Below are 25294 nucleotides of genomic sequence, written 5' to 3'. Positions count from 1 at the left end.
CCTAATGCATAATGTGATGGTATTAGGAAGTGTGGCCTTTAGGGGATGCCTAAGTCATGATAGTGGAGCCTTTGTGAATGGGATTTGTGCTCTTATACAAGAGATCCTAGAAAGCTTCCTAGCTGGTTCCACCATGTGGGCACAGAAGAAGATGAGGGCTATGGACAGATAAAGGATCCTCACCAGAACATGACCATATTGGATCTAGATCTTGGACTTCCCATCATCCAGAACTGTGAGAAATAAATTTCTCTTGTTTATAAGCCATCCAGTCTGTAGCATTTTGGTATAAAAGCCCAAATGGACTAAGCCATCTTACATATACTATAAAATGCATAGAAAATAGGCTGTGTTTTGCAAACAAGTTTAAGATGGCAATAAAACCATTATTTCATAGTTTTTGAAAAAGCAATAATAAGCTTACCATTTTTGTTTCACTTTTACACTTAATTTAATGAGCCAAAGCACGGTATATAATTTAAATATGCTAATTAGGACTTAGATGTCAGAAATTTTATTTTAAAATGTTTGGTCCTCTAAAAAATTGTTACAGAAGATATTTTTATCTCCTTTTATGATACAGGACCTCAATAAAGAGAAAACAGCAAAAAATAAATTAAAAAAATAAAAAGGAAATTCAGTTGTCCAAAATAAATATATTAGTAGGAATTTATATGGATTAATTAGTAAGAAATTTGTCTTCGGGAAGAAATAGAATTGTAAGGTAATTGGGTAGACCATTATCGTGATTCCAAGTGAATAACAAAAACAATTAATAATCCATGTTGAAATTCCCAATTTCTTATAAATTGACATTTTTAATAACTGATTAGAGTATCCTTGAGATTCCTAGGAATGCTGGTCCAGCAATGGTCCCATTTTCCAAAGCCTGGAATAATTCCATTATAATACAAGGAGTTTTTCATTGTTTTATCCTAGAAAGAAAAGGTTATTAAAAGTAATTAATCTTATCATCCCTAAACTTTGAAACTTATAGTAGAATGAATAGTATGAATTCCATAGGAAAACAACAAAAAAATAGCTTTAAAAAAAAAACTTTAAAGATAGAATTTTACCAAAGCAAATCTGTAAAAATATAATTTATGCACAATTTTTTATTAAGTATAACTCAACATTCATATCTATTAATTATTTCTTAATGGAGCTACTTTTTAAGTTAGAATAAAATATTTGAGGAGAAATTATAACTTTTAATTTATAAAACTTTTTTTCTGAGATCCCTAAATTGTATGTATATGTCATTTAGTTTATCTTCCCATTACTGCTATAAGGCAGATAGCAAGGAATGATATTCCTGTTTATTTTCATTTGCCAAGATAATAAATTCTTCTAATAATTGGAATAGCTTATATTATCATATAAATATTTTATGCCTCTCTTTAAAATCTCTTCTTGAGTAACTCTCTGGAGTGTTCCTCCTTAGAAGAGGCTTAGACTTCTCTGATGCCAGAAGTGGCTGTGTAACTTGCTTTGCTCAATACAGTGAGAGAAGACAGGAGGTGTGCCATTCCCAAGAAGAAGCTTCAGGAGCCATTGAGCGTTTCCTACATGGTCCCTTTTTTTGTTCCTTGTGAGAGCAACACTGAGTCCTAGCAAAATGCAAACATGCAGTCAACCTATGCTGGGCAAGTAGGTAAGAAATGAACCTTTGTTGCTGGAAGTCAGTGAGGGCTTGTGGGTCATTTCTACCATGCCAAAATTTAGCATAATCTGGAGCACAACATTAATATTTTAAAAACATCTAATTCTACATTTGGTTTTGTTTATATTGACTTTACTTATAAAAACAACAATGAAATAAAAGCCATAGGGAGTGATATTTATAAATAAGTAAAGGGAATGAGTATGTGTTGTCTACTATGTCTCATTTAACTTTCACAACAATCCTGAAAGATAGGGAATGTTTGGTTGGTTTTTAGATAAGGACACTAAGGCAATTTTTAATAAAGAATTCTAGTTGACTTCCAGGGCTGATGTGATTAATTACATAACATATTGCTTAAATATATATAATGATAAAATTAGATTTAATTCTTGGAACACAAATATTTTATAACTAATAAACAAATATCCATAAAGCAACTATGCAATCTATAACATTCAAGTTGACATTAATTTAATTTGAAAGATCATATAGTTAAGCTGAAATGATATCAGACTTCAGAAGTTAAATATGGTACCTACTGTTGTAGCATATCGTTTTGTTTGTTTTTTTGTTTGTTTTTAGCTCAGATGCTAATATTATTGTGTGCAGCATATTAATTTAATTTTTATACCACATTTCTTCTTGTGAAAGACTAAGAAACTTTTTTCCCACTTAACATCTTATGATTATTTTCCATTCAATTGGTACAAAGAAAAAAATTACATATTAAAGTCATTATTTTTTTCATAAAATTTGGGTAATTGAAACAATACTAATTAGAAACAGAGAATTAATCTCAGGGCAGTAAATGGATAATTAAAAGTCATAATCCAAATTGTTCAGGATACATTTCTATTAATATTTCTATTAACGCTGAAGGTAACAAGCTGCACTAATATATAGATTTATAACAAAAATAAGAAATATATGATACCCTATGAATTGTTTCATTGAGATCTGAACATATGGAACATAGAGAAACAGTGTTTCATAGGTTGAGAAATCCCAAATTAAGGTTTGGAGATGTTAAGTAACCTGTGAGTCAAAAAGCTCAAAAGTGGTAAAGCCCAGATTTGAATCCAATTCAGTCTTCTTTTTATGTTACTACAAAAATAAGAGTACTAAATATAGCATTATCTCATTTATGTAAATAGTTAAGAAAAAACCTCACAACCTTATGATCTGATAATAATGACTGAAAACTAAAGAAGAAAGAAGAGCATTGACTAAAAGCATAGCAGAATGTCAGAGAAATATATAATATGGAGAATATAAATCACAGAAATCTTTATTGCTAGAAGCAGATACCAACAGATACAATATTTTAATGGAAATCAGTGTCAAAATGCTTTATGTTTGTGTCACTTACAATAAAAAATGAAATGAAAACCAGGATGACGAATAAAGCTAGGTAAAAGACAATTCACAGGAAAAAAGAAAATAAAACCAAATTAAGAACACCTTTTAAATAGAAAGTTGCTGCATTTTTGCACTAAACATAATTATGACTTTGCAGGCTATTAACTTAAAATGGTATTTTATAAATTTTATGGCTCCTATTTCCAAATAAAATAAACCTATTTCTCAAAATACTGTTAGACACCACTGATGATAAGATAGAGCGTACATTTAAAAACATCTTTTCTTTTCTTTCAGGAAAAAAAAGTAAACTCATTCAACGGTCCTAAAATTTACCATAGAGTAGAAAAAAGTAACAATTCCTTAATTTTTCTAAGTTAGATTTAATCTAAAACTCCAACACTCTGGACTTAATGGGAAATTGGATTTTTGTCTTTCTCAGATATCACTTCCGTTCTATTCAGAATAGTGTACATGTTGTGGGTCTAACAAATTTAAGCCTTTGAAGAACATCTGATCTCTCGGCATGGTCACAAATGGCATGCTGTGCTTTAAGCCCACTGGCTGATGCTGACACTTGTGAGACTACCCTTGTGACACTACACTTGTGACACTATGGTCTACCCTTTCCTGGTGCACCACACGGCTATTCTCTCTGAAGTGTTCCATCTCAGTGGGTAACGTGGGGGAGCTGGCAGAGATCCTCTTTGTTTTATCAATATAGGAAAAATGTAAATAACATAGTATTTACCATTTTACCCTCTTAAGTGTACATTTCAGTGGCATTAAGTACATTCACACTGTTGTATAACTATCACCAGTATCCATCCTCAAAAGTTTTTTATCATCTCAAACTGAAACTCTGCAACCATTAAGCAATAACTTCCCGTTCTGCTTACCCTCAAGCCCCAGGTAACCACTATCCTACCTTCTATCTCTAAGACAATCTAAGACAAAATTTTACTGTTCCAGGCACCTTATATAAATGGAATCAGACAATATTGATGTTCGTTTGTGTCTAGTTTATTTCAATTAGCATGTCTTCAAGCTTCATCTGTGTTGTAGCATGTATCAGAAACTGATTCTGTCTTAACAGTATTTTTCTTTATCTGGGTAACATGACCGTATTTAGTGACAAAGGTAAGAAAGGAATTGGAATTAGTGAGTTTAGTGGACAGTAAATTAAAAAGAGAAATTCTGGAGTGCTAAAAAAGAAAACGCAGAAGCTGATATTACAGTGCTTGTTTTTTTTTCCCCATTGCACTAGAAAATTAATTTGAACACATTTCAGCACATCTTCATTTGTGATTCACATTGGAAATAGAGCTTTTTAAATTTATTGCTTGGTTTGAAAATAGACAAACTTATAACAGCCTCCTATCCATCCTCGTCTTCCCAAATCTTATGAAAACCAGCAGGTTTCTCTATTAAATACCTAGTCATGCGAATCATGTAAGAAGATGTCATTGTTATAAAACAATGCAAGAAGCAGTGAGGAAAAAAGACTGCCAAGTTAAACACAAAGGACAAAATCTGTCTGCATATTCCCACACCCTTAAACACATATTCCAGTGTGAACTGCCTGTCGGGTTTTGATGACAGAACTTGGCTCACCAGGCAATCATTCTCAGAAGGACTCAGCTCTCTCCAGAAACTGCATTTATATTTCCCAGATGATTATGTCTTTTATCAAAAGCAGCAGTTGAAAAATGGTCAAGCTCAGCATCAGAAAAGTCCAGCTATGACGACTAGTTTCACCTACAGATAAATATGGGAAAGGGTAGGAGAGCAAGGCGGTTGATGGGTTTGGATTCTCAAGAATAACATTAAGTTCATGTAGACAAAGATTGGAAAAAGCAGTGAGCATCAGGGGGCAAATGATTTTTTTCTTCAGGAAATTAGCTTTTTTACAAATTTAGCTTATGTTTTTTTATCTTTGAAATATACGAAGCAAATGTATCAAGTGCATAGTAGTCAGGACAAAATTAAAATGCACAAATGTGTGCATAATATTATAGCAATATATATGCCTCTGTGCATGAGTTCACAAAAATACATATATTCTTTAATTTCAAATAATGAGACAATGTTTTCAAAGAGAAATGATAGAAATATGCCAAAAGTAGAAGAAGGAGGAGGAGAAGGAGGAGGAGGAGGAGGAGGAGGAGGAGGAGGAGGAGGAGAAGGAGAAGGAGGAGAAAAAAGCTTGAGGTCTCCATTTAAAATCTATAGATACATGTTACAGGGTTAATGATCAATATTGTTTGTCATGTTAATCCCTATGGGAAGAATAAGTATAAATTTTATGATAAAAAGATCAACCAATAGTTGGTAGAATGAGAAAAAGATTTTCACTTTTCAATAGTATATTCCATTTCATGAAGACTAGCCTGAGGCATCAGGTCAAGTAATATAATAACTTGGTAAATAGAGACTTGGGCATAAGAAGTGAAATTTAATTTAGTGGTCTTATGTTAATCATTGAGGGTCCAGAAAAGAGCAACAAAACAATCTTTAAAAAAGGAAAATAGAATTTATGAGGGGAACTGAGGGAGCTAATCAAATATAGCCTAGAGAAGAGATGACTACATGGTACTTAATTTCACTTGAAGGGATATAAGCAGAGGCATGATATTAGGGCCAAAGGACTGGTATGAATGCTGATTTAAACATGTGTCAGTAATTAAAACTATATATGCAGCTAGTGCATTTAGACTTTTATATTTACTTAAAATTGGTTTTTTGCCCCATAGAATTATATGTTTTTGGCTCTGGACTTAGGGAGAGGAAATAACTTATATTGGCTACAACATAAGTGAGTGAGAACTTTTTATTTTGTTTTCTTTGTGAGTATTTTAGTGGAGTTATTATTCATTTTTTTTTTGAGCCATGCTTTATCACTACATTTTGGAGATATGCAGTAATTGTGTCAGTTTTGTCTCTTGAAAGTTAGAAGCAGTTAATATTATTAGATTAATTTGAGATGCTTAGGTATAAAGACTAATTAAAATAAACCTTAACAACTAGCAAAAACCTTTAATCATTTAATATGAGCAGAGGGTGTTATGTAAGTGATGAGTCACTAAATTCTACTCCTGAAACCAATATTATACTATATGTTAACTAACTAGAATTAACAAAAATTTGAAACAAACAAAAATTAGTCTATCAGTCTGTGACCATTGGACCCCTTTTCCAAAATTCATAAAACCATTTAACCTATGAAAATTATAATTATAGGCCAGAGCTCAGTCCATAATTTGAATTTTTATTTAAACCTACTGGGTATTAACATTAAAAATTTCTAAACACAGTTTGAAAATTAATATGGAGTGATTACTTCAGGTATTTTGAAATGTGATTTCATTTATTTAAAAAAATAATGTTTATTTATTTTGAAAGAGAGAGAGAGAGAGAGAAAGACAGAGCGTAAACAGGGGAGGGCAGAGAGAGAGGGAGACACAGAATCCAAAGTAGGCTCCAGGCTCTGAGCTGTCAGTGCAGACCCCAGGGCGGGGCTCGAACTCATGATCATGATCTGAGCCAAAGCTGGACGCTTAACTGACTGAGCCACCCAGGTGCCCCGAAATGTGATTTCATTTGAATTTTTCGTAGTAATTCTATTTGCTTCAGTTATTTTTTGTGTTAAAATGGATTTCTACTTTGACTTCAATTCTACTCTGATTCATAATTTTTAAAAATGTTTATTTATTTTTGAGAGAGAGAGCACAAGCAGGGAAGGTGCAGAAAAAGAGCGGGAGAAAGGATCCAAAGCAGGCTCCCTGCTGATGGCAGAAATCCTGATGTGGGGCTCAAATTCATGAACTGCGAGATCACGACCTGAACCAAAGTCAGACGTGCAACCTACTGAGCTACCTAGGCACCCCTCTGATTCATAATTTTTAAAAATTATTTTATTCCAAATGATTAGATTAACAACAAAAAAAAACCCCAAAATATCCCTATTCTGAGAATAGATTTGAGTGAAATATGTAGATTGCAACTATTATTATGGTGTCATTTTTAGTTCAAATTATTAAAGGGATAAAAATATTTTAGGGTATTAATGCAAAATCTTATAAAGGCATTAGCAAGGCATTTATGTGTCAAACTACCCTTTTTCTAGTTCTATATTTCAGTTAACATTAAGTATTTCCTAAGTTTCCCTATGTGTCCAACACTATTTTGTTTTGTATGGTCTCTTATTTGCTAGTACCTTAAAATATACTATGAAAGAGAGAGGGAGACACAGGTACAAAACATTTAGCAAATAATAGTTCAGTACATAACCAGCTATGTAATTGTAAATTACAGACCATAAGTACCCAGTAAGAAAAAAGACTACCAGTGGGAGCTACAGGCAATTAGGAATGTTGATAGAGGGTGGTGGATGTTGTGACTGAAGAAGTACTAAGATCTCAGATTGTTTAAGAGGAGTGAGGGAAAACCACTAAGAACAAGGCCAAAATGGAATTTGTGCTGAAAGAGTAAGAAAACTAAGCTGAATAGAATGGTTAGAAGGGAAAAAACCTTGGGAGGGAGAATTAAGCACAAAAAGCTGAAGGTTTGTTTGAGGAGTCCAAATTTGCTCAGGGCAGCAAGAGGGTTTGTCTATAGACATGAATGGCAGGGAGATCAGGTGGCAGGTATGCCTGTGATATATGGTCAAAATGAACAATATGAATAAGCATCGATGCCAAACATTTTTTATTAAATAGTTATCTTAGGAGAACCAGAAAGAATATGTGGCAAACCCAGAATTTTTGTTGTTGTTAGTTAATACTGATAAATGATTATTTCGCCTCAGATTTCTACTTTTGCTTAATCTTCCATTATTGCGTTAAGGAGCTATCTCTCTTTTCCTGATTCCAGCCCTCCTACCAATTTTGGTGGAATGCTCCCTGTTTCCTCATCACTTCCATTATTCTCTGAAGGTTTTAAATTTAAAAGCCGTATTTTTTTCTGTCCTAGTTGTTATACCAGGTTTGTGTAATTGCATAATCTCACAGACATCATGAACCACCTGTGTTCTGGAGCTACTTCATAACCTATGGGAGCCCATTGTGTGCATCTCCTCCCAACTGTACTTATAGTGACTTCACATTGGGGGGCTTGAAATCGGCTCTGATGGGGATATTTACACCATGAAAAGTGGCAAATGCGACAAGTCAAAAGTTTTTGGTTTGGTTTGTTGGGGGTAGGGGAGTAGTTTGTTAAACATTGATTAACACACCATTGTGTGCAACAATGTATTTTTCCATACACCTTCCAATTGGTTTTTAGTTAAAGTTTTTATGAATCAATCAGAAAATGTCTACAGAATACCTATACTGCTTAAGGCTGCTAGGCTAGAAAGCATGAACATGAAAGCTCACAATCTGTTCTTGTTAGTACATGTATAATGCCTATAAATATGAAATCTGATACGTTCTTTCTCATGAAATTAAAAAAATGCTTAGGTGTTTCAATATTTGTTGATGTATACACTACAGGAAGAAAGGAAATCAAAGTTGAGTTCCATGACAACTCCTTGGATTTAGAACAGACATCCTGATAGGACCAATAATCAAATGATAGGTAACGAGACATTTTTAGGAAGAATTCCTGTGTGTGGCAGATACATTTGCATGGTTAGCAAATAATCTAGATTTTAGGATTTGGGACAAGAGCGACAAGCATCAGGTACAACTCTGTGGATTGCTCTTCATAAATTGTTCCTGCAACAACTTTAATAAATCTGAGATTCTGATATATCCAGATGGAAGTTTATGAATCATTTCTTAATTGTGTGATGAAAGTGTGTCTGACAGCAGGGAATCTTAAAAGAAACAATGGTTTGAATGAAGGCCTTGAGTTCCCAGATTTTCCAGAGATATCTCCATCATAAATTTGGAAGATATCAGCAAAATTATGGCATCTTTATTCTGGGCCATTTCAACAGTAAAAGCATCTCTGGTAGTATGTTTACCATTCATTCATTCATTCATTCATTCATTCATTTATTCATTCATTTATTCTTTATAATTATTGTGTTCTCATCATGTAACAGGCACTATGCTTGTCAATATCTCCCCCTTATTCAAATTACAATCTAGCAATGAAACTGACAATAATTGGTTACAGATCGGTACAGGTAAAGGTGTTTCAGACAACACAGAGAATGGCCATTTAGGGAATTGAAAGAAATTCAGTAGGACAGAGTTTATAGGGTCAAAATTCTTAAAAAAAAACTACATGCAAATATTTACACACAGATTTGGATTTCTTAGGGGAAATTGGAAAGTATTAAATATTTATTTTTGTCTATACGATTAAAGAAATGATAAGATTTTATTTTGGAAAGGACCTGAGTTTAAAAGGAAAAACACGTGATTTTTAGTAAATTATAATATTTGGAGTATTGCAAATCCCGATGGGAGCTAAATCAGTGCTCACTGACTGACAGGAATATGAACAAAGTCATAAGAACTAGCTTATCAAGAACACAGAATTAGATTTCATTATTGCAGATGGCTATGAGAAGTAGTATTTTGATGTGGGAATTCACTCCACTCTTTGCTTCACTGTTCTTTTAAATTTTTTTTTAACGTTTATTTATTTTTGAGACAGAGAGAGACAGAGCATGAACGGGGGAGGGTCAGAGAGAGGGAGACACAGAATCCGAAACAGGTTCCAGGCTCTGAGCTGTCAGCACAGAGCCTGACAAGGGGCTCAAAGCCTGACACGGGGCTCGAACTCACGGACCGCGAGATCATGACCTGAGTCGAAGTCGGCCGCTTAACCAACTGAGCCACCCAGGCGCCCCTTCACTGTTCTTTTAATAGAAATAAGTATTTGGAAAGTTTTTCTGACATACTTGTTGTTACTTATTGGGTCAGTGTTCACACCCTACTGTACATGCCTACAACATAAAGGAGAAACACATGTCGGGTTTAAAGCCACATAGTAGTGCAGCACTTACCTATGGTATCCCAGATCCAAAGTCTAACATTGACCTGCTTGAAAACCTTTCCCCCTTTTTCTATTTATTTCTTATTTCCATAAAATAGGAAAAACAATAACTCTATGTAAAGAGGCCAAATGATACAACATTGAAGGTTTTTTTTTTTTTAATAAAATCACCTATTTAAAATTTCTGCCTGTCACTTTTACTTTCTATTTCTTATGTAGTATCTCATACCACATTAATCTATCATGTTAGCCAGAAAAATAAAGAGAGGTTGCTACTTTAAAGATGACACATTGTCTTATTTCTTTATGTTGTGTCTTATTTTTTTTAATGTAATTTATTGTCAAGTTGGTTTCCATACAACACCCAGTGCTCATCCCAGCAGGTGCCCTCCTCAATGCCCATCAACCACTTTCCCCTCTCCCCATCCTCCATCAACCCTGTTTGTTCTCAGTATTTAAGAGTCTCTTGTGGTTTGCCTCCTTCCCTCTCTGTAACTTTTTTTTTCTCCCCTTTCTTCCCCTCACCCTGGTCTTCTGTTAAGTTTCTCAGGATCCACATATGAGTGATAACATATGGTATCTGTCTTTCTCTGCCTGACTTATTTCACTTAGCCTAATACCCTCTAGTTCCATCCACATTGCTACAAAAGGCCATATTTCATTCTTTCTCATTGCCAAGTAGTATTCCATTGTATATATAAACCACAATTTCTTTATCCATTCATCAGTTGATGGACATTTAGGCTCTTTCCATAATTTGGTTATTGTTGAAAGTGCTGCTATAAACATTGGGGTACATGTGCCCCTATGCATCTGCACTCCTGTATCCCTTGGGTAAATTCCTAGCAGTGCTATTGCTGGGTCATAGGGTAGATTTATTTTTAATTTTTTGAGGAACCTCCACACTGTTTTCCAGAGCGGCTGCACCTTATGTTGTGTTTTAAAAATTTCTTCATGTTGTGGCGCCCAGGTGGCTCAGTCAGTTAAGCGTCCTACTTCAGCTCAGGTCATGATCTCACAGTTGACGAATTCGAGCCCCACGTCAGGCTCTGTGCTGACAGCTCAGAATCTGGAGCCTGCTTCAGATTCTGTGTCTCCCTGTCTCTCTGCCCCTCCCCTGCTCAAGCTCTGTCTCTCTCTCTCTCTCTTTTAAAAATAAATAAACATTAAAAAATTTTTTTCTTCATGTTTTGGAGACTATGTGTCTCAGCTGTCCCACAATCTCCAGAGTTTTCCCGTCCCTTTTTTTTTGTTTCTAAATTTGCTGAAAGCACTACACAAATGGGATATTTAAAGGATTTCACCCATGGCTGGGTAAGTGATGGTGGAGATAGTGGTGATGAGGACGGTGATAACAATGATAATGATTCTGGCAGTCAAGTTTTTAAGTGCTAAAAGATTGGATTAATTCCACAGCAATGTGAACACAACCATATTCACTAATTTTTCCTTTGGCATATATATCACAAAATAAAGACAGTTTTATCCTCACATGCCAACTGCACGCTGTTGCTCTTACAGAAAAACCATAAAATTAAAAATAACTCATTGCTTCTGGAATTGAGCAAACCTGAGTTGTATTACTGAAAGTTATATTAACTATCTGTGTTATTTGAACAAGTTCCTTAATCTCTACAGTCCTTAAATTCCTCTTCCATAAAATAAGAAAAACAATAACTATATTTAAAGAGATTAACTGATGCAATAGCATATATAAACTGCTTAGCCCACAGTAGGTACTTCATGCATATTCTTCCCTCTAAGTTTGGAAAAAAAAATTAAATTACTACAAATTTACTTTAATGTTTCTTACAAGACAGCACTAAGTTCTAAAGAATTAAACAATATTTTTTCAGTAGAAATGTTTAAACATCATTATCATTTTCTTTAATATTCATACTCTCTGAAAAAGTTTTCACTAATGTAATATAGGTTACCATAAGGAAAGAATTATCAGTTATCCTATGTATTTTGTTGCAATATATATTACTATACCTTGAAATTTTTCCATTCCTTTTTTTGTTCGCTTTCCAAATATACATTTTTAACATCCTCCTACAAGAAAACAAGGTTATATTGATTAAATGAGCTAATACTTTTCCAGTTATTTAGTATTTTGTACTGTGATTCAAACTACTAGATTTAAAATCAAAGCAAACCTTGAACATGTATAACTGTGAGAAGCTAGAAAATAATAGCAGAGGAGTTGAACAGGCACATGATAAAAAGAGATGGGATAATGTATTTAAGCAAAGCATCAGATATGAAGACAGAGTCAGATTTTCAAGGACAAACAAGGTCTTGAAATAAAGTTCTTTTGGTAGCTTACAGTGGATTACTATTGAACACATAAATAATTTAGTTATATTTATATAAAGTGACACACATACACAGTCTTTCCAGGTGTTCTTGTAACTTCGTAACACTTCCATTTTATAAAATAGAAAACAACTAAGAAACAGAGGGATGAAATTAGGACTGCTTGCATTTTTAAAATAAAGATTTGCTCAATATGATCTCTGTGGTGCTAAGTCACACTAAAATTATCGATCCTTTTCTTCTGTCTATATCATTGTTTTTGTTTTCATTGTGTTTAAATTCAAATTGTGAACACGATGAGTGAATATAGGTCTACACTTATGTTGAATAAATGTTTCTGTAAAGTGTATATGAAAATTAAAAACCAACAACTATCTTACAAATAGTCCCCCAGAAAGCTTCTAGTTATCAAATGCGAAAGGATTTACATTTTAGAAGGACATGATTCTTGCCTGTTATATTCTACATAATTTAGAAGGACACAAACACTTGAATATAAAAACAGATTTCTTAAGCAGAACAAAAGAGTGCACCACTTAACATTTCAGCTATTCGTATCAAAACCTGTAATAGTACCATATGGCTTATGTATAGCCAAAAAAATCCAGATGATAATGAATTTGGTTTCATACTTTATATCACATAATAAAAATATTAAAGACATAATATACAACAGCTTACTTCTGGCATATGGCTTTTCACATAAAAGATAAGTTTCCAGTTGTTCTACATACTGGACAATAACATGTCACTGTTAATAAAATAATCAAATAAACAATGTAATAGAGGGTAAGTCACAAAGATTGTTCACTTTCATCAAACATATCAATTCAAACTACACTAAACATAATTCAAACCTTGCTAATTCAGCAGGCATGCAAGTATCTTACCTTGTTCATTACTTTGGTTTTTATTTTCGTATTCAGAAAATAAATTTACAGTGATTACCAGGTGATAAATGCTATATAAAACAACTTTTGTTTTTATTTGGGGAATTTTGATAGTTTGGCAATCACTTTTGGAATCATGCTTGTAATGACTCCCAGTGTAAAGCAAACCTTAGGATTAATTGCAGTGACTATAGCTTTCCTGACATTATTATTCCTCATACAAGGATAATCTGCTGGATAACTTCACACTGTAGAATAACTAATGACCCCATTCTCTTTTTGGCAGTCCAAATGAGACATCTTTCAATGAAAACGAAAGACAGATGTTCAACATTAGCAGATGTCCAGGGTGTGACACAGTAAACATATGCAGGGAATGGAAACCCTAGATTCTCTCATATGTGTAAGAAATGCTGACCAGTGTGTGTAAGATTTCCTAGTAGCATAATGCGGTTTTGTAAGAGTAGAATTTTGTTCATATATTAGATAATGCTATCCTCCCACATTCCAATCTCTACATCCTCCCAAAACTATTTTTCTTTTGAAACAATATTAATGTTCCATTAGATTTTTAAACTATAATTAGTTTTATTACTTTCATACTATTTTCTACATAAAAGAACAAAATAAAAGACTATAACATGCACAGATAATTTATCCGCACTATTCAAATAAATGCTTGATCTCTTTTGTCCAAAAGATTCCATGTGGCTTTCTCTATCATTCATTTCTAGCCTACTCATATATCATATTCTCAGTGTCTTTGCAGTGAACCTGTCTCCTTCCCTGCGAATGTCCTCACCCTGTTCAGGCTCCAATTCCAGTGCTTGGTAGCACCCTATGTAGGTACGCTCCTTATGGTGCTAAGGTCCAAAACCTTGTGCAAATTTCTGGACCCTTCTGAGAGGACCTGTCCTCAGCCTCTTGTGCTCTCATGTCCTGCAGGGGGCAGTCCTGCCATGCAGGCAACCTTCTCAAAACTGCTCAGGCTAGGACACTCCCTAGTGAATCCTTCCCCTTCATTCTTACTCTGAGCATGCTCTGACACTCTGCCTACTGCCCCTCTATATGGAAGCCCTCATCAGCTGCCTCAGGTTCCAATATCACATGCCATGCAGCCCTACTAGGTGAATGCCACTTTGTCCTACATGGGCCTCATCCACACCCTGTTCTGGAGGCTGCCCTTCCTTGCTGGCACTGCCCACCGCCATGGCTTCAGGACTAAATTGTACAGGAAGGGAAGGAAATAGAAGGAGAAGATAAAGAGGAAGCACCCTGCATATATACTCTGTACACATATCCCCACATATATACTCATATGTATACATAATACCTATGTGTATATATATTTGTGTGTATACATATGAATACATATTTTATGTACATTATTGAGAACAAGATAATAGTGAAAAAAACAACTGACACTATTTACAACTGAGCTTTTGTTTCATATCTTATATTTTAGCACAAATCTAATTATTCTGTTTTGAGTACATGCAAATGATCTAAATATAACTGTTTAACTCAGAAAATTGAGGGGTTTGGGTTTTTTTTTTTTTACATATTTGTGACGGTCTTAAGTTATTTAAATGGCTTGATTATTTAATTATTTCTTGAAATTTGTTTCTAGCCATGAAATAATTGTTTTATAAAACTAAAGTAAAACACATTTTCACAGATCCAAAGAAAAAGATATATCCTGAATCACTAGCAAAGTTGAGATGTACTTATAAGACAAGTAAATTAGTCGTTTCATGACCCAATGATAAAGAAAGCACATTTTATCTCTCAACACTTGAAAAAAGTGTATTTTCCATCTTCTGAGTCCTTTTACCATTTAGGAGGTCAACAGATTAATCTACCCATTTTGGGTAAATCTTAATTATTTTTAACTTTCCCCTATATCTGGAATTAAATATAACATGTATATACACAATAATAATAAAAGTAAGTAATGATTAATATATATATTTAGAAGTAATAAATATATATTTAGGATATATATTTTTATTTTTAAAATATATATTATAGTCTATATGATATAGTCTTATTATTAGAAGTTTTTAAAGGTAGAATCCCAAATTTTTGTTTTTATCAATTTCTTCAACTTTTTAAAAATCCTTCCTGAGATTTTAAAATCTTCTCTCTCTGTCTCTCTCTCTCTCTGTCTCTCTTTCTCTCTCTGTTTTTCACTTCCTACTTTTCCCACAATTCCTTTCCCCTTCATCCTTTTTCTAGCTCATTCATCAAGGAAATATATAAAGACTGATGTCACAGTATTTGACACAACTGCAACTGGATTTAAATTTCAAAACTAAAGAAATATTTTTGATGGTTTAGTATAACATGGAAATTACTATTAACCACCTAGCTTTGTACATATTAGCCACTAGTAGAATCATCAGGTGTGCTTACTCCTGCCATCTGTTCACATGACCCTGTTCTTGGTAACCACAGAGCATGTTGCCTCACTGATACAATGAAATGAGCTTTTGTGATTATTCTATTATTGTTGTACCCCTATTGCCTATTGCAAATGTAATTTAGCCTGGAAAGTATCTAAGGTTGATAATCCACTACCTTCTGGTATTCATCTGCTACTTTTAATTGTCATTTGATTGGTTTCTGGGCTTTTGATTAATTACTTAATTAAATAAACTCTGTGTATTTCCCATTCTATGTCAGAAGCCATAAAGTACATTGATGAATGAGATTTTTGGTTACTGTTCTTGAAGAATTCTCAGGTTATTGAAGATAAATACTTTTTTTTTTTTTTTTATAGAAGCCAGTGGAAAGTTACACTTTACCATAAAGTTGTTTTATGCTTTACCATAGTGTTTGATAAAAACTCCACCTTATCTTACTATTCCTACAAACGATAGGCTAACAGACACAACAAACTACACTGTTTATTTTTTGCTCCTGTGATGTTCCAATGTAGGGATGGGTGGTGGTATTGCTTTGCATAGGTATTCAGGGACCCAGGCTCTTTCTATCTGTGGCTTCTCAATTCCAAAGGCTCTAGAGTCCTCCTCTAAATCATCTTCATCCAGATTCAAACAAGGGAAGATGGAAAATCATGGACATGATGAGAGGGAGAATATGGAAACTACAAGGAAATCTGAAAAATGTAGACTAGCTGTGTGTCCAGGAGGAAAGTGAAAAGATTTTGATGAGCAACCAGCTAGTTTCTGTCACAACATTATTTTTAGGTCTTTGTCAACTGCAGAGATACTCTATGGTTGATCATTTCACAAAATGGAAACTTAAATCATGGAAAAATAATAGAGAAATCCTAACCAATATTGAGATTTTTAAAGTGACAAATGTCTCCCTCTCTCTCTCTTTCTCTTTTCCTGGCAGTTGATATACTGTAATAGATTTGTTTGGATTTTGTTATAAGGAGTTCTTTACATAAGAAAGTTTTGTATAGTATGCATTTTCTCTGATTCTTATTTAAATAACCCTTAAGGAACCATCCAATTATGGTGCTGTTAGAAATGGGAGACTTCTGAGATAAGGTACAGGTGAAGATATTGAAGATTCTACAGGTAGGTAGCACATATTATCTAACTCATTTTACTCCTTTCTATTTAAAGTGTCCTAACCATCCATTTAAGATCTCAAAACTATCACTAAGTATTCTCTGTTTTAAAAAAAAATGCACCTTTGGTCAAAGAAATACTTCATAACTATTGCATATACACTTTTTAAAATTCACAGTAATTGTTTGGTAAATTTTAATCACAGGAAGGTTAGATTCTTATAATCAAAACATAATATTTATGCTCCAAGAAAGCAGTAATATTATCTGACAGATTAAAAAAGCATAAGTAATAATTAATTTATATTTTGTAACTTTAGAAAGAAATTTATTTAAAGTATTGTTAATGAATGAGGGATTACTTAAAGAAAGTAAAAGCAAATCTGTTCAGCAAAAGCAAAACACCAAATAGTTTTCTAAAGAACTAATCTAAACTGAAGCAAAAACATATGACCTTGGATTTGTATAAAACAACATTTAGGAAAAGATTATAGAATCTTTGAGATAGAAACTTACACATATTTACATTAGCACCATACTCCTGGAATTTCTCTATAATTTTCTTGATACAGGCATCCCAATCTTATCTTCAACACTTCCAATGGGTGGAGACTTACTCCTCTCAGGTGAGCAAGAGCCATTGCTGGGTACATAGGTCTTTATAAAATGCTGTCTTATACTGACTTAAAATAAAATTCCTTATGATTTCCAACCATTCATCTTTATTCTGTGATGAGACAATGAATACAATTATGTCTTCTACATAAGATACTTTTAATGATGATTGATTTAATCCAATCCATCAATCTTTTCTCTATTCTGAGCATCTTTCTTTATGCCAGTTCTCTAATATTTCCAATTAAATTGTCAGCTTTCCTTTTAGAATGCCTTTGGATATTCCCAACCAGAAAAAAATGTGTGAGATGAGAATCAACATACCTGGCATTTGTTATGTCATTTTTAACATAAAAATATGCAGTAAAAATAACATACCCCAATAATGAATTCCTTGAACTTCATATTTCTCATGAAATACAATAAAAGTTATGTTTATACTATTGCTTGTATTTATTCTTTTGGAAAAAATGGTGGTATTATTATCTCATGAAATTTGACAGGGTAATCTCAATATCTCAGGAAGAAAATATGTGTGGTTCTAGAACAAAATAGGTATTAGGAATTGAATTATTGATAGCAGCTTATGTGCAGTAAAAACATTTTAAACTCATTTATGGAAATGCATCCTTTTGTAAGGTACAATGGTCAGAGTAATAGATAAAAATCTTTGAGCTGTGTTATTCAAAAACTTTGTTATTCTGAGAATTACACCTACTAAACATTTAATCATGGGGCAATGGATTTGGAAACATTCTTGTAACTTCTGAAAAAAATTACTCTTTATTACGTAAATAGCTGCATTTATTTTCAAGGCCTAGTGTTAGATTCCACTATTGAGAAACAAACATATTTGGCTAATATTTCATTGGTATGAAGAAAAGTAAGTTGATTTGCTTCATTCTTTTAGAAACCACAAAACTGAAAAATGGAAGAAATGATTATCTATAAACTGCAAAAATAGAGAAAAATTTGTCAGTCTTTACCCTTTAATTTTATATGACTACTTACTTAAGAAATGTCAAGTGTACATTTCCACTCAGAACTATGTCTAGAGGAAAGCTTTTTCAAGTACACAAATATTCCTGCTTAATTTATTCTTACTACCTAGTGTTTATGAACAATAACCTGGAGACAGTACATAATTTTTAGGTCAGATAAATATGTAGGATACATCCAATTTGACATGGCTGGAAGAATACAAGTGTTGACCATTTCTGCACACTCAAATTCCAGTGAAGTGAAAGAAAAATACTAAGATAAAGTCAAATGCATAGCAATATTGAGAAGGAGAACCAAAATACCAGTAAGATACTGTATAGGATAGAAAACTCATGGAATCTGAAAAAAAAAGATATTAATAATTTCTTATACATAAATGTTAGATATATTAAAAAAATAAGAAACAGGGGCACCTGGGTAGCTCAGTCAGTTGAGCTCCTGACTTTGGCTGAGGTGGTGATATCCAGGTTCATGAGTTCAAGCCCCCATCTGGCTTGCTACTATCAGCATGGAGTCTGCTTGGGATACTCTGTCCCCTCTTTTTTCTGCCCCTCCCTGCTGACACACTCTCTCAAAAATAAAATAAACATACAAAAAATCCAAGAAACAAGAAACTTTTCCTACAGAAGGAACATTTGCTTGGGAGACCAGCCAGTTAATGCATATATCAAGTGGGTCTTGAAATGTTTCTTCACTTTCAGAGTGACTGACTTCTGTGTAAATCCTTAGAATAAAGTTAAGTAATTCCACGATTAGAACGGTAAATGGTGAGTTTCATTTGGGGAGGCCAGTGTAGGTTTTAGGTCAGAGAGAAAAGTTAGCATTATCAGCGCTGCACGCCATCCTGCTGCTATCAGCCCCCACACGTAATGACGCCCCCCCTGAAGGAAACAAGAGCCAGGCTGCACATCAACGGTAAACTCAGCGATCTCGCCCTGCTGCCTGCTTTTTCCACTGCTTTGGTCCAGCAAAGCTAAGGCTTCTTTAAATCTACATTTCTTGGTTTTGTACACAGTTCACACCTGGATTAAAAATAAACACTCCAACTACCTAGTGTGGAGTCTTATCTACAAATACAGACATAAATTCAAAGACCATAAAATATATGGGCCATAATAGATATATTTAATGTGATATCACATTTCTGGAAATTAAAAACATAACTATATATATATATATATATATATATATATATATATTTCCTGCATCAGATGAAGAGTAAAATAGATATAATTAATGATTCACTCTAGTAAGCTACAAGATCGAATGGAGGTTTTATCCTAATACATTAAAAAGTACAAAGGAATCAAAATGGAAAGACTGAATAAAGTTAGATAAATGAAGAACAAATCTAGAGTATTTAGGATTTACTTCACATGTCCCAGAAGGGATAAGTGAAATTAGAGCCTTTACCATATGAGCACTTTAGTGTTCCCACATCACAGCTACTTTTCTGAACTCATCTCCTTCCACTTCATTCTTACTTATTCCACTCTAGCCACTGCAGCCGTGTTTCTATTCCTTGGACTTGTTTACCATGTTCTCAACTCAAACAAGAATTGGGCCTTTCAATATGTCTGTTCCCCCTATCTGGGACACAGTTCCATAAAATAAATATTTGACTCATTCCTTCAGGTCTCTGTTCAAATATCAGTATATCCATAAGGCCTTCCCTGTCTCTCCTTTATAAAATTATTGATAACTAAATGAAGGCAGCATTTCAGAAATTACTAACATTTGTGCATTAATTTTCCAGAAGTAATAAAAAGAACATTAGGCGAAATGGAAGGTAAAACAACATATTAATATATTTTATTCAGGTCATATCTGTTTGTATTTCCAAGTTCATTTTGAATTGGAAAACAGAAGCACATACCTGGATCATTGAGTCATATGTTTATTGTGATTTTAAAATGTGGATTTCTTGTAGAAATATTTTATTGTGTTAAGAGGAGGAAATATTAGGGACACACGGTAGTTTTTATATCATTTATCTTCTTTATATTTCATCCTTGAAACATGAGTCAAGATTTTGGAAAAAGTAACTGGTATCTCTAGTCAAGAGTACTAAAAACAATGTGTAAGGAAGACATTTTAAACTCCCAAATTATTTCAAATCCAATTCTTTCACAATAAAATACTCTCTATGGAAATGGACTAATCAGTTGTTGAACCATATTGTCGGATATGCTATTTATTTTCTTTCTTTGCTAAAATAAATATATACATGCATCATATTATAAAGGTTTTGAAAGTACAAAAGTATCTGAAATAAAAATAAAAATTCTTATCTTCTTATTTCCTCCATTTACACTTCCTACCTAACAGATAACCACTGACAGACATTAACAATGACAAGTTCTAGGAACATGCAAGTTGGAATTTTGATAGCAAGAGCATAGGTTTACAAAGATATTCTGTTATATAAATTACCCATGGAGGCACCAAAAGAATTTTGAGAAAGAATATTGTGATCTTCTATTTCAAGACAGAAAATCAAGCCAATTCAATGCTAATTCTTGCGAGAACATGTATTATCAGAATATAGGCCTTCTTGTTTTTTGCAATAAAAAACTGAAACATAAATGCATTACTTAAAGTAGGGCACTCAGTTCACTTGCAAGAATTTTCTGATTTATAGTCTGATGATTCTAAATAAAACATCAATTAACTTTTTAGATACAAAAATGAAATTTTAACATTTATTGCAATCAGTCTCTATTTACAAAATATAACAGTTGGACAAGGTGGATTCTTATGTTCATTTCATGCTAACACTGTAACAGAGGTTAAAGGTAGAAACAGGAAGACACTGCTTCTGCAGTTAAGCAGCCTATATTTTAGTATAAGAGAGAGGTAATTTTAAATGATTGAGAAATGAAATTAAATGATGTGTAAGGTCCAGATGCAATATAAAACAAGGAAGGGAGGCATGAACATTCCCAGAAGGTGTGCAGTTTTGGGAAAGGCTTCAGAGAGGAAGTTTCCCATGGACAGGATTTGAAAGGTGAACTTACTTACCGGGTTTGTAAGAGAAGAATACAACAGGCAAAGGCACAGAGGTTTGAAATAAGATGGTGCATTTAGGAAATTTAAAGCAATTTGACATTGGTAGGCATAAAGTAAAGAAGAGTAAATGGCAGAAGAGGACCCTAGAGAAGTCAGCAGGGGCTGAATCATGGATGGGCTTGTATTAGCCAAGTCACTTGGACTCAATCTAAAAGCCATGGATATGAATGAATGGGTTTTAGAATTAGAATGAGTTTAGAGGTTGTATTATCCAAATGTATCCAAGACTTTCTAAATCATCTATTATCACTGAATGAATATGATCTGTGAGCAATAGTACACAAAATTCCTGAGCATTGATGTTCATCTGTCATTGCTGGAAAGGTTCTCAGAGCAAAGTTCATAAAGCAGCCTGGATTATGTATCATCGAATAAGGAAATTCTGAGCTTGGAGGGAAGGTCAGTCTTGTTAAAACATATAGGAAATCATCAGCAAAATGTGATTTGGACTGGATTCCCTAATACATTTCACTTGTTTTAAGTGGAAATATTAACTGATTGCATATTTTTGCTTTCAATCAATCACTTAAAAATATTGATTTATCTACCTTAAAGAGTTGAGTGCTGTTGTGGGAGATCTGAAATAAAAAGTATTTCTCTTAGTTTAAAAATTTACAAGCTGGTTGGGGATGCAGGGCATAAGCGTTTTAAATATTCAAAAATGCAAGAGATAAATAAATGAAGGCATCATAAGGTAAGTATCAGCTTTATTGCTAACTGAATTTCTTTATTGCTAAAGAAATAAGCACCATTCACTTGTGAAGTTCTTGTTATCTTCACTTCTAAGATTTACCATCAATTTTATCAAATGGATCTATTATAGATAAATTGAGTCATTAGTCAATTACCAACACTATGTCTGTAATTACAATATTGGATCTAGGATGCTAGATCACCATTCAGCACATGAATGGAATGCCACAAGATGATGAGCAAGGGAGTATATGTTCCATAAAAATGGATAAATTGAATACCTTAGTTCAAGTAGTAGAAGTCACTGCAAATATGATATGACATGGAATAAAATGTCATAGGTAAAGTGATAATTTGTCCATGAGTCAAACCCCTTTCATCAGAGAATCAAAATTGCAGTTTAACATTCAGTGAATTTCCAAGGCAGTCCCAGACCTCTGCTAGCTTTTAAAACGAGTGAAAACAGAATAATATTCACCTTATATAATTTGAATGTGTGATGGAGTGTCTTGAATGCATCATGCCCTAAGGTACCATTTGTTACCAAAGGTCTGCCAAAGACCACTAAATTTCAAATTCAATAAATTCAGGACTAAGTTGAAAAACCAGTGAGGCCTAAATTATGAAGACTATTTTGTCAAAAACTAATGATAGATGAGATATTGAATGTCTTGGTAGTCAATATTTATCAGGGCAATGATGGGATATTGGCATACACACTATTTCACACTTAATTAAATTGATGTGAATGTTTTCTTTTTACTGACTTTATTTTAAATGGTGTAGGAATTAAGCTCCAGATTTATTTTGGTTATTTACAAAATTTCGATGAATGGTATTTTATAGGCAAAAGAATTTCAAAGATGACAGTACAGATTTTAAGGCTATCCTGAAACCATTAAATAAAATTTGATAAAAACACACGTTTATACATATTTGACTGTCCTCTCATATAAGCAGTAAAGAAAGAAGCTAAAAGGAAATCAAATTTGTCAATTGCACATTGGTTAACATTTTAAAATAATTCATAAAGATATATATCCAATATCTAGATTAAATAAAACATAATTGTATCATATTTAAATGAAAATGTAGATCAATAAAGTTTTGCTTATAATTTCTAGAGCATAAAATATTAATATGAAAGATGACATTTCTAGAATGGATTACTCAAGATACAGTACATACAATGGTTAAGAGCATGGGCACTAGAGACAGAGAGCCTGGGTTCAATTTTCAGTCATGGGCCTTATTAACCCAATGTCTTGGGAAATTAATCCAACTTCCTTGTACCTCAATTTCCTTATCTCAAAACAGATAATAATAGCAGCTACCTCATAGAATTGATGTAAGGATTTAGGTTATTAAATGTAAAGCATATAGTAAATGCTCTGTGTCAACTATTATTACTACTCAACCATAGCAATTTAAAATCAAAGAGAATTGAAAATCAAAAAGATAGCTCTAGTATCTTTTGGAAAAGAAAGCTCAGCTCAGTGTTATTTGTTTCCTTCTTAAAATAAATGAAACAGTATCTTTGCATGAGTATTTTGATATTATTAATTCCTATCATTAAAGATGAGGCACATGTATGATTTATCTCTTTAGGAGAAAGTTAATGCTTGTGATAACCACAGATTATCTAGTTTTATCATTCTTAGGCATGTAGGGAAATTAATTGTAATAACTCACTCTGTATTTGACTATTTTTATAATGTCTGATTATAATAACAAAACAGGGCTTGAAATGATAATTACATGAATTAGCAAAATCAAATTTGCTTTATATCAATGGTAAGAACTGTAACAGAATTATATGTTAAACACATCATGTTGGTTCCTTTGTTAATGTTAAATTTCATTTTTCAGATTGGTGTACATTATTACCCACAAATATCACATGGGCTCTAGTATGTATTTGTCCATGTTGAAACGTTAAGCATTGTGTTTAATCTTGAAGTGTAAAAGTGTAACCCTTTTGGAAAATATTACATATCTAATCTACATCTATATCATCTATCTATATCTATCTATATCTATATCTATAATCTATATATATATATATCATCTATATCTATATCTATGTATCTATGTCTATAAAATATATCTTTTTTTTCTTGTTTTCTTTTTTTCTCTTTATTTTTTTCAACACCTTATTGCCCAGTATATATATAACTATCTAAGCTCAGTTCCTCCTTCCACTAACTTTTAGCATCTTCAGAAATAGATAACCCCTCTATTCGCTGCATATGAAAATAAATCAGAGGAAAAACTCCCAACATGTTTTGTACTTATTTAGATGGGTATTGCTGTTGTTCTTCATCCTATTGTTATTATTTATAGCTTTGTTATGTCTTCTCACAAATAATATATCATATCTTTCTAAAAGCCATGATTAAAAAGATGGACTGAGGATCTCTTTTCTCCTACTTTTTACAGAGATGTTGAGTGGTTTCTAACTTAGTGTAAAATTGTTCTGATTATTTTGTGATTGGTGTTAGTATGAATAATAAAAATAATGGTTGAGAATCTACATTAGAAAGTAGGGGATTTGGTAATATACTTGTGCTTTTGGCTGCAAAATATAAACAGGCTGTTGTACTTTATGAAAACAGCAAATTTTGCACTGCCTCTGTACACATTGGCAAGGCTACATTGAGATAGTCCAGATGTGACAGATGCATGAATTGCACTGAGCTGATCTTTATCCTGGAGGAAATCCCAGAATATTCTGGCCAGAGAAAGGTGAAAGAAAGCACTTAGACTTACATCATGTATAACTTTAGGTCCGGAAGCAATAATGAATAGCTTGCTTTGTTTATTTGTATTTGAGATTTTTAAGACAACGCCCATTGTGAAATGCCACAGGGCATATGTATCATGAAAAATAAACAAAATGCAAAAAAGCTGAAAGTCATTTTTAATTAACATATCAATTAAGAAAAGCTTAACTGAACAGATGTCCCTTGCTTTGTGCCCAGAAGTTCAATGAACTGGATACTGTCAGGTCAATAGAAAAAAAAAGTTCAACAGACTACAAGTCTTAGGACTCTTTTTTTTTTTTTTTTTAATTTTTTTTTTTCTTCAACGTTTTTTATTTATTTTTGGGACAGAGAGAGAGACAGAGCTTGAACGGGGGAGGGGCAGAGAGAGAGGGAGACACAGAACAGGAAACAGGCTCCAGGC

The 25294-nt window shown here is 33.1% G+C and overlaps 1 protein-coding gene across 8 annotated transcripts in view; it reads right to left on the bottom strand.

Annotated features, from left to right (window-relative positions):
* Window positions 1–779: 779 nt before the first annotated feature.
* The window catches only part of CNBD1 (cyclic nucleotide binding domain containing 1), a 490155-nt gene continuing 465640 nt past the window's right edge, over window positions 780–25294 (bottom strand). For 6 of the 8 annotated variants that reach the window (XM_045050105.1, XM_045050106.1, XM_045050103.1 and 3 more), the window contains 2 exons: window positions 11972–12031; window positions 780–935 (listed from right to left, as the gene is read on the bottom strand). In XM_045050105.1, the coding sequence (XP_044906040.1) occupies window positions 819–935; window positions 11972–12031 (177 nt within the window). In that variant the 3' untranslated portion in view covers window positions 780–818. Of the gene's footprint in view, window positions 936–4346; window positions 4784–11971; window positions 12032–25294 lie in introns of those variants that run through there. The other 2 variants (XR_006592679.1, XM_045050104.1) reach the window with 2 other exon arrangements.

Source organism: Felis catus, chromosome F2 (assembly GCF_018350175.1).
Source record: "Felis catus isolate Fca126 chromosome F2, F.catus_Fca126_mat1.0, whole genome shotgun sequence".
Lineage (NCBI taxonomy): Eukaryota > Metazoa > Chordata > Mammalia > Carnivora > Felidae > Felis > Felis catus.
This window is presented reverse-complemented; position numbering and strand designations above follow the sequence as displayed.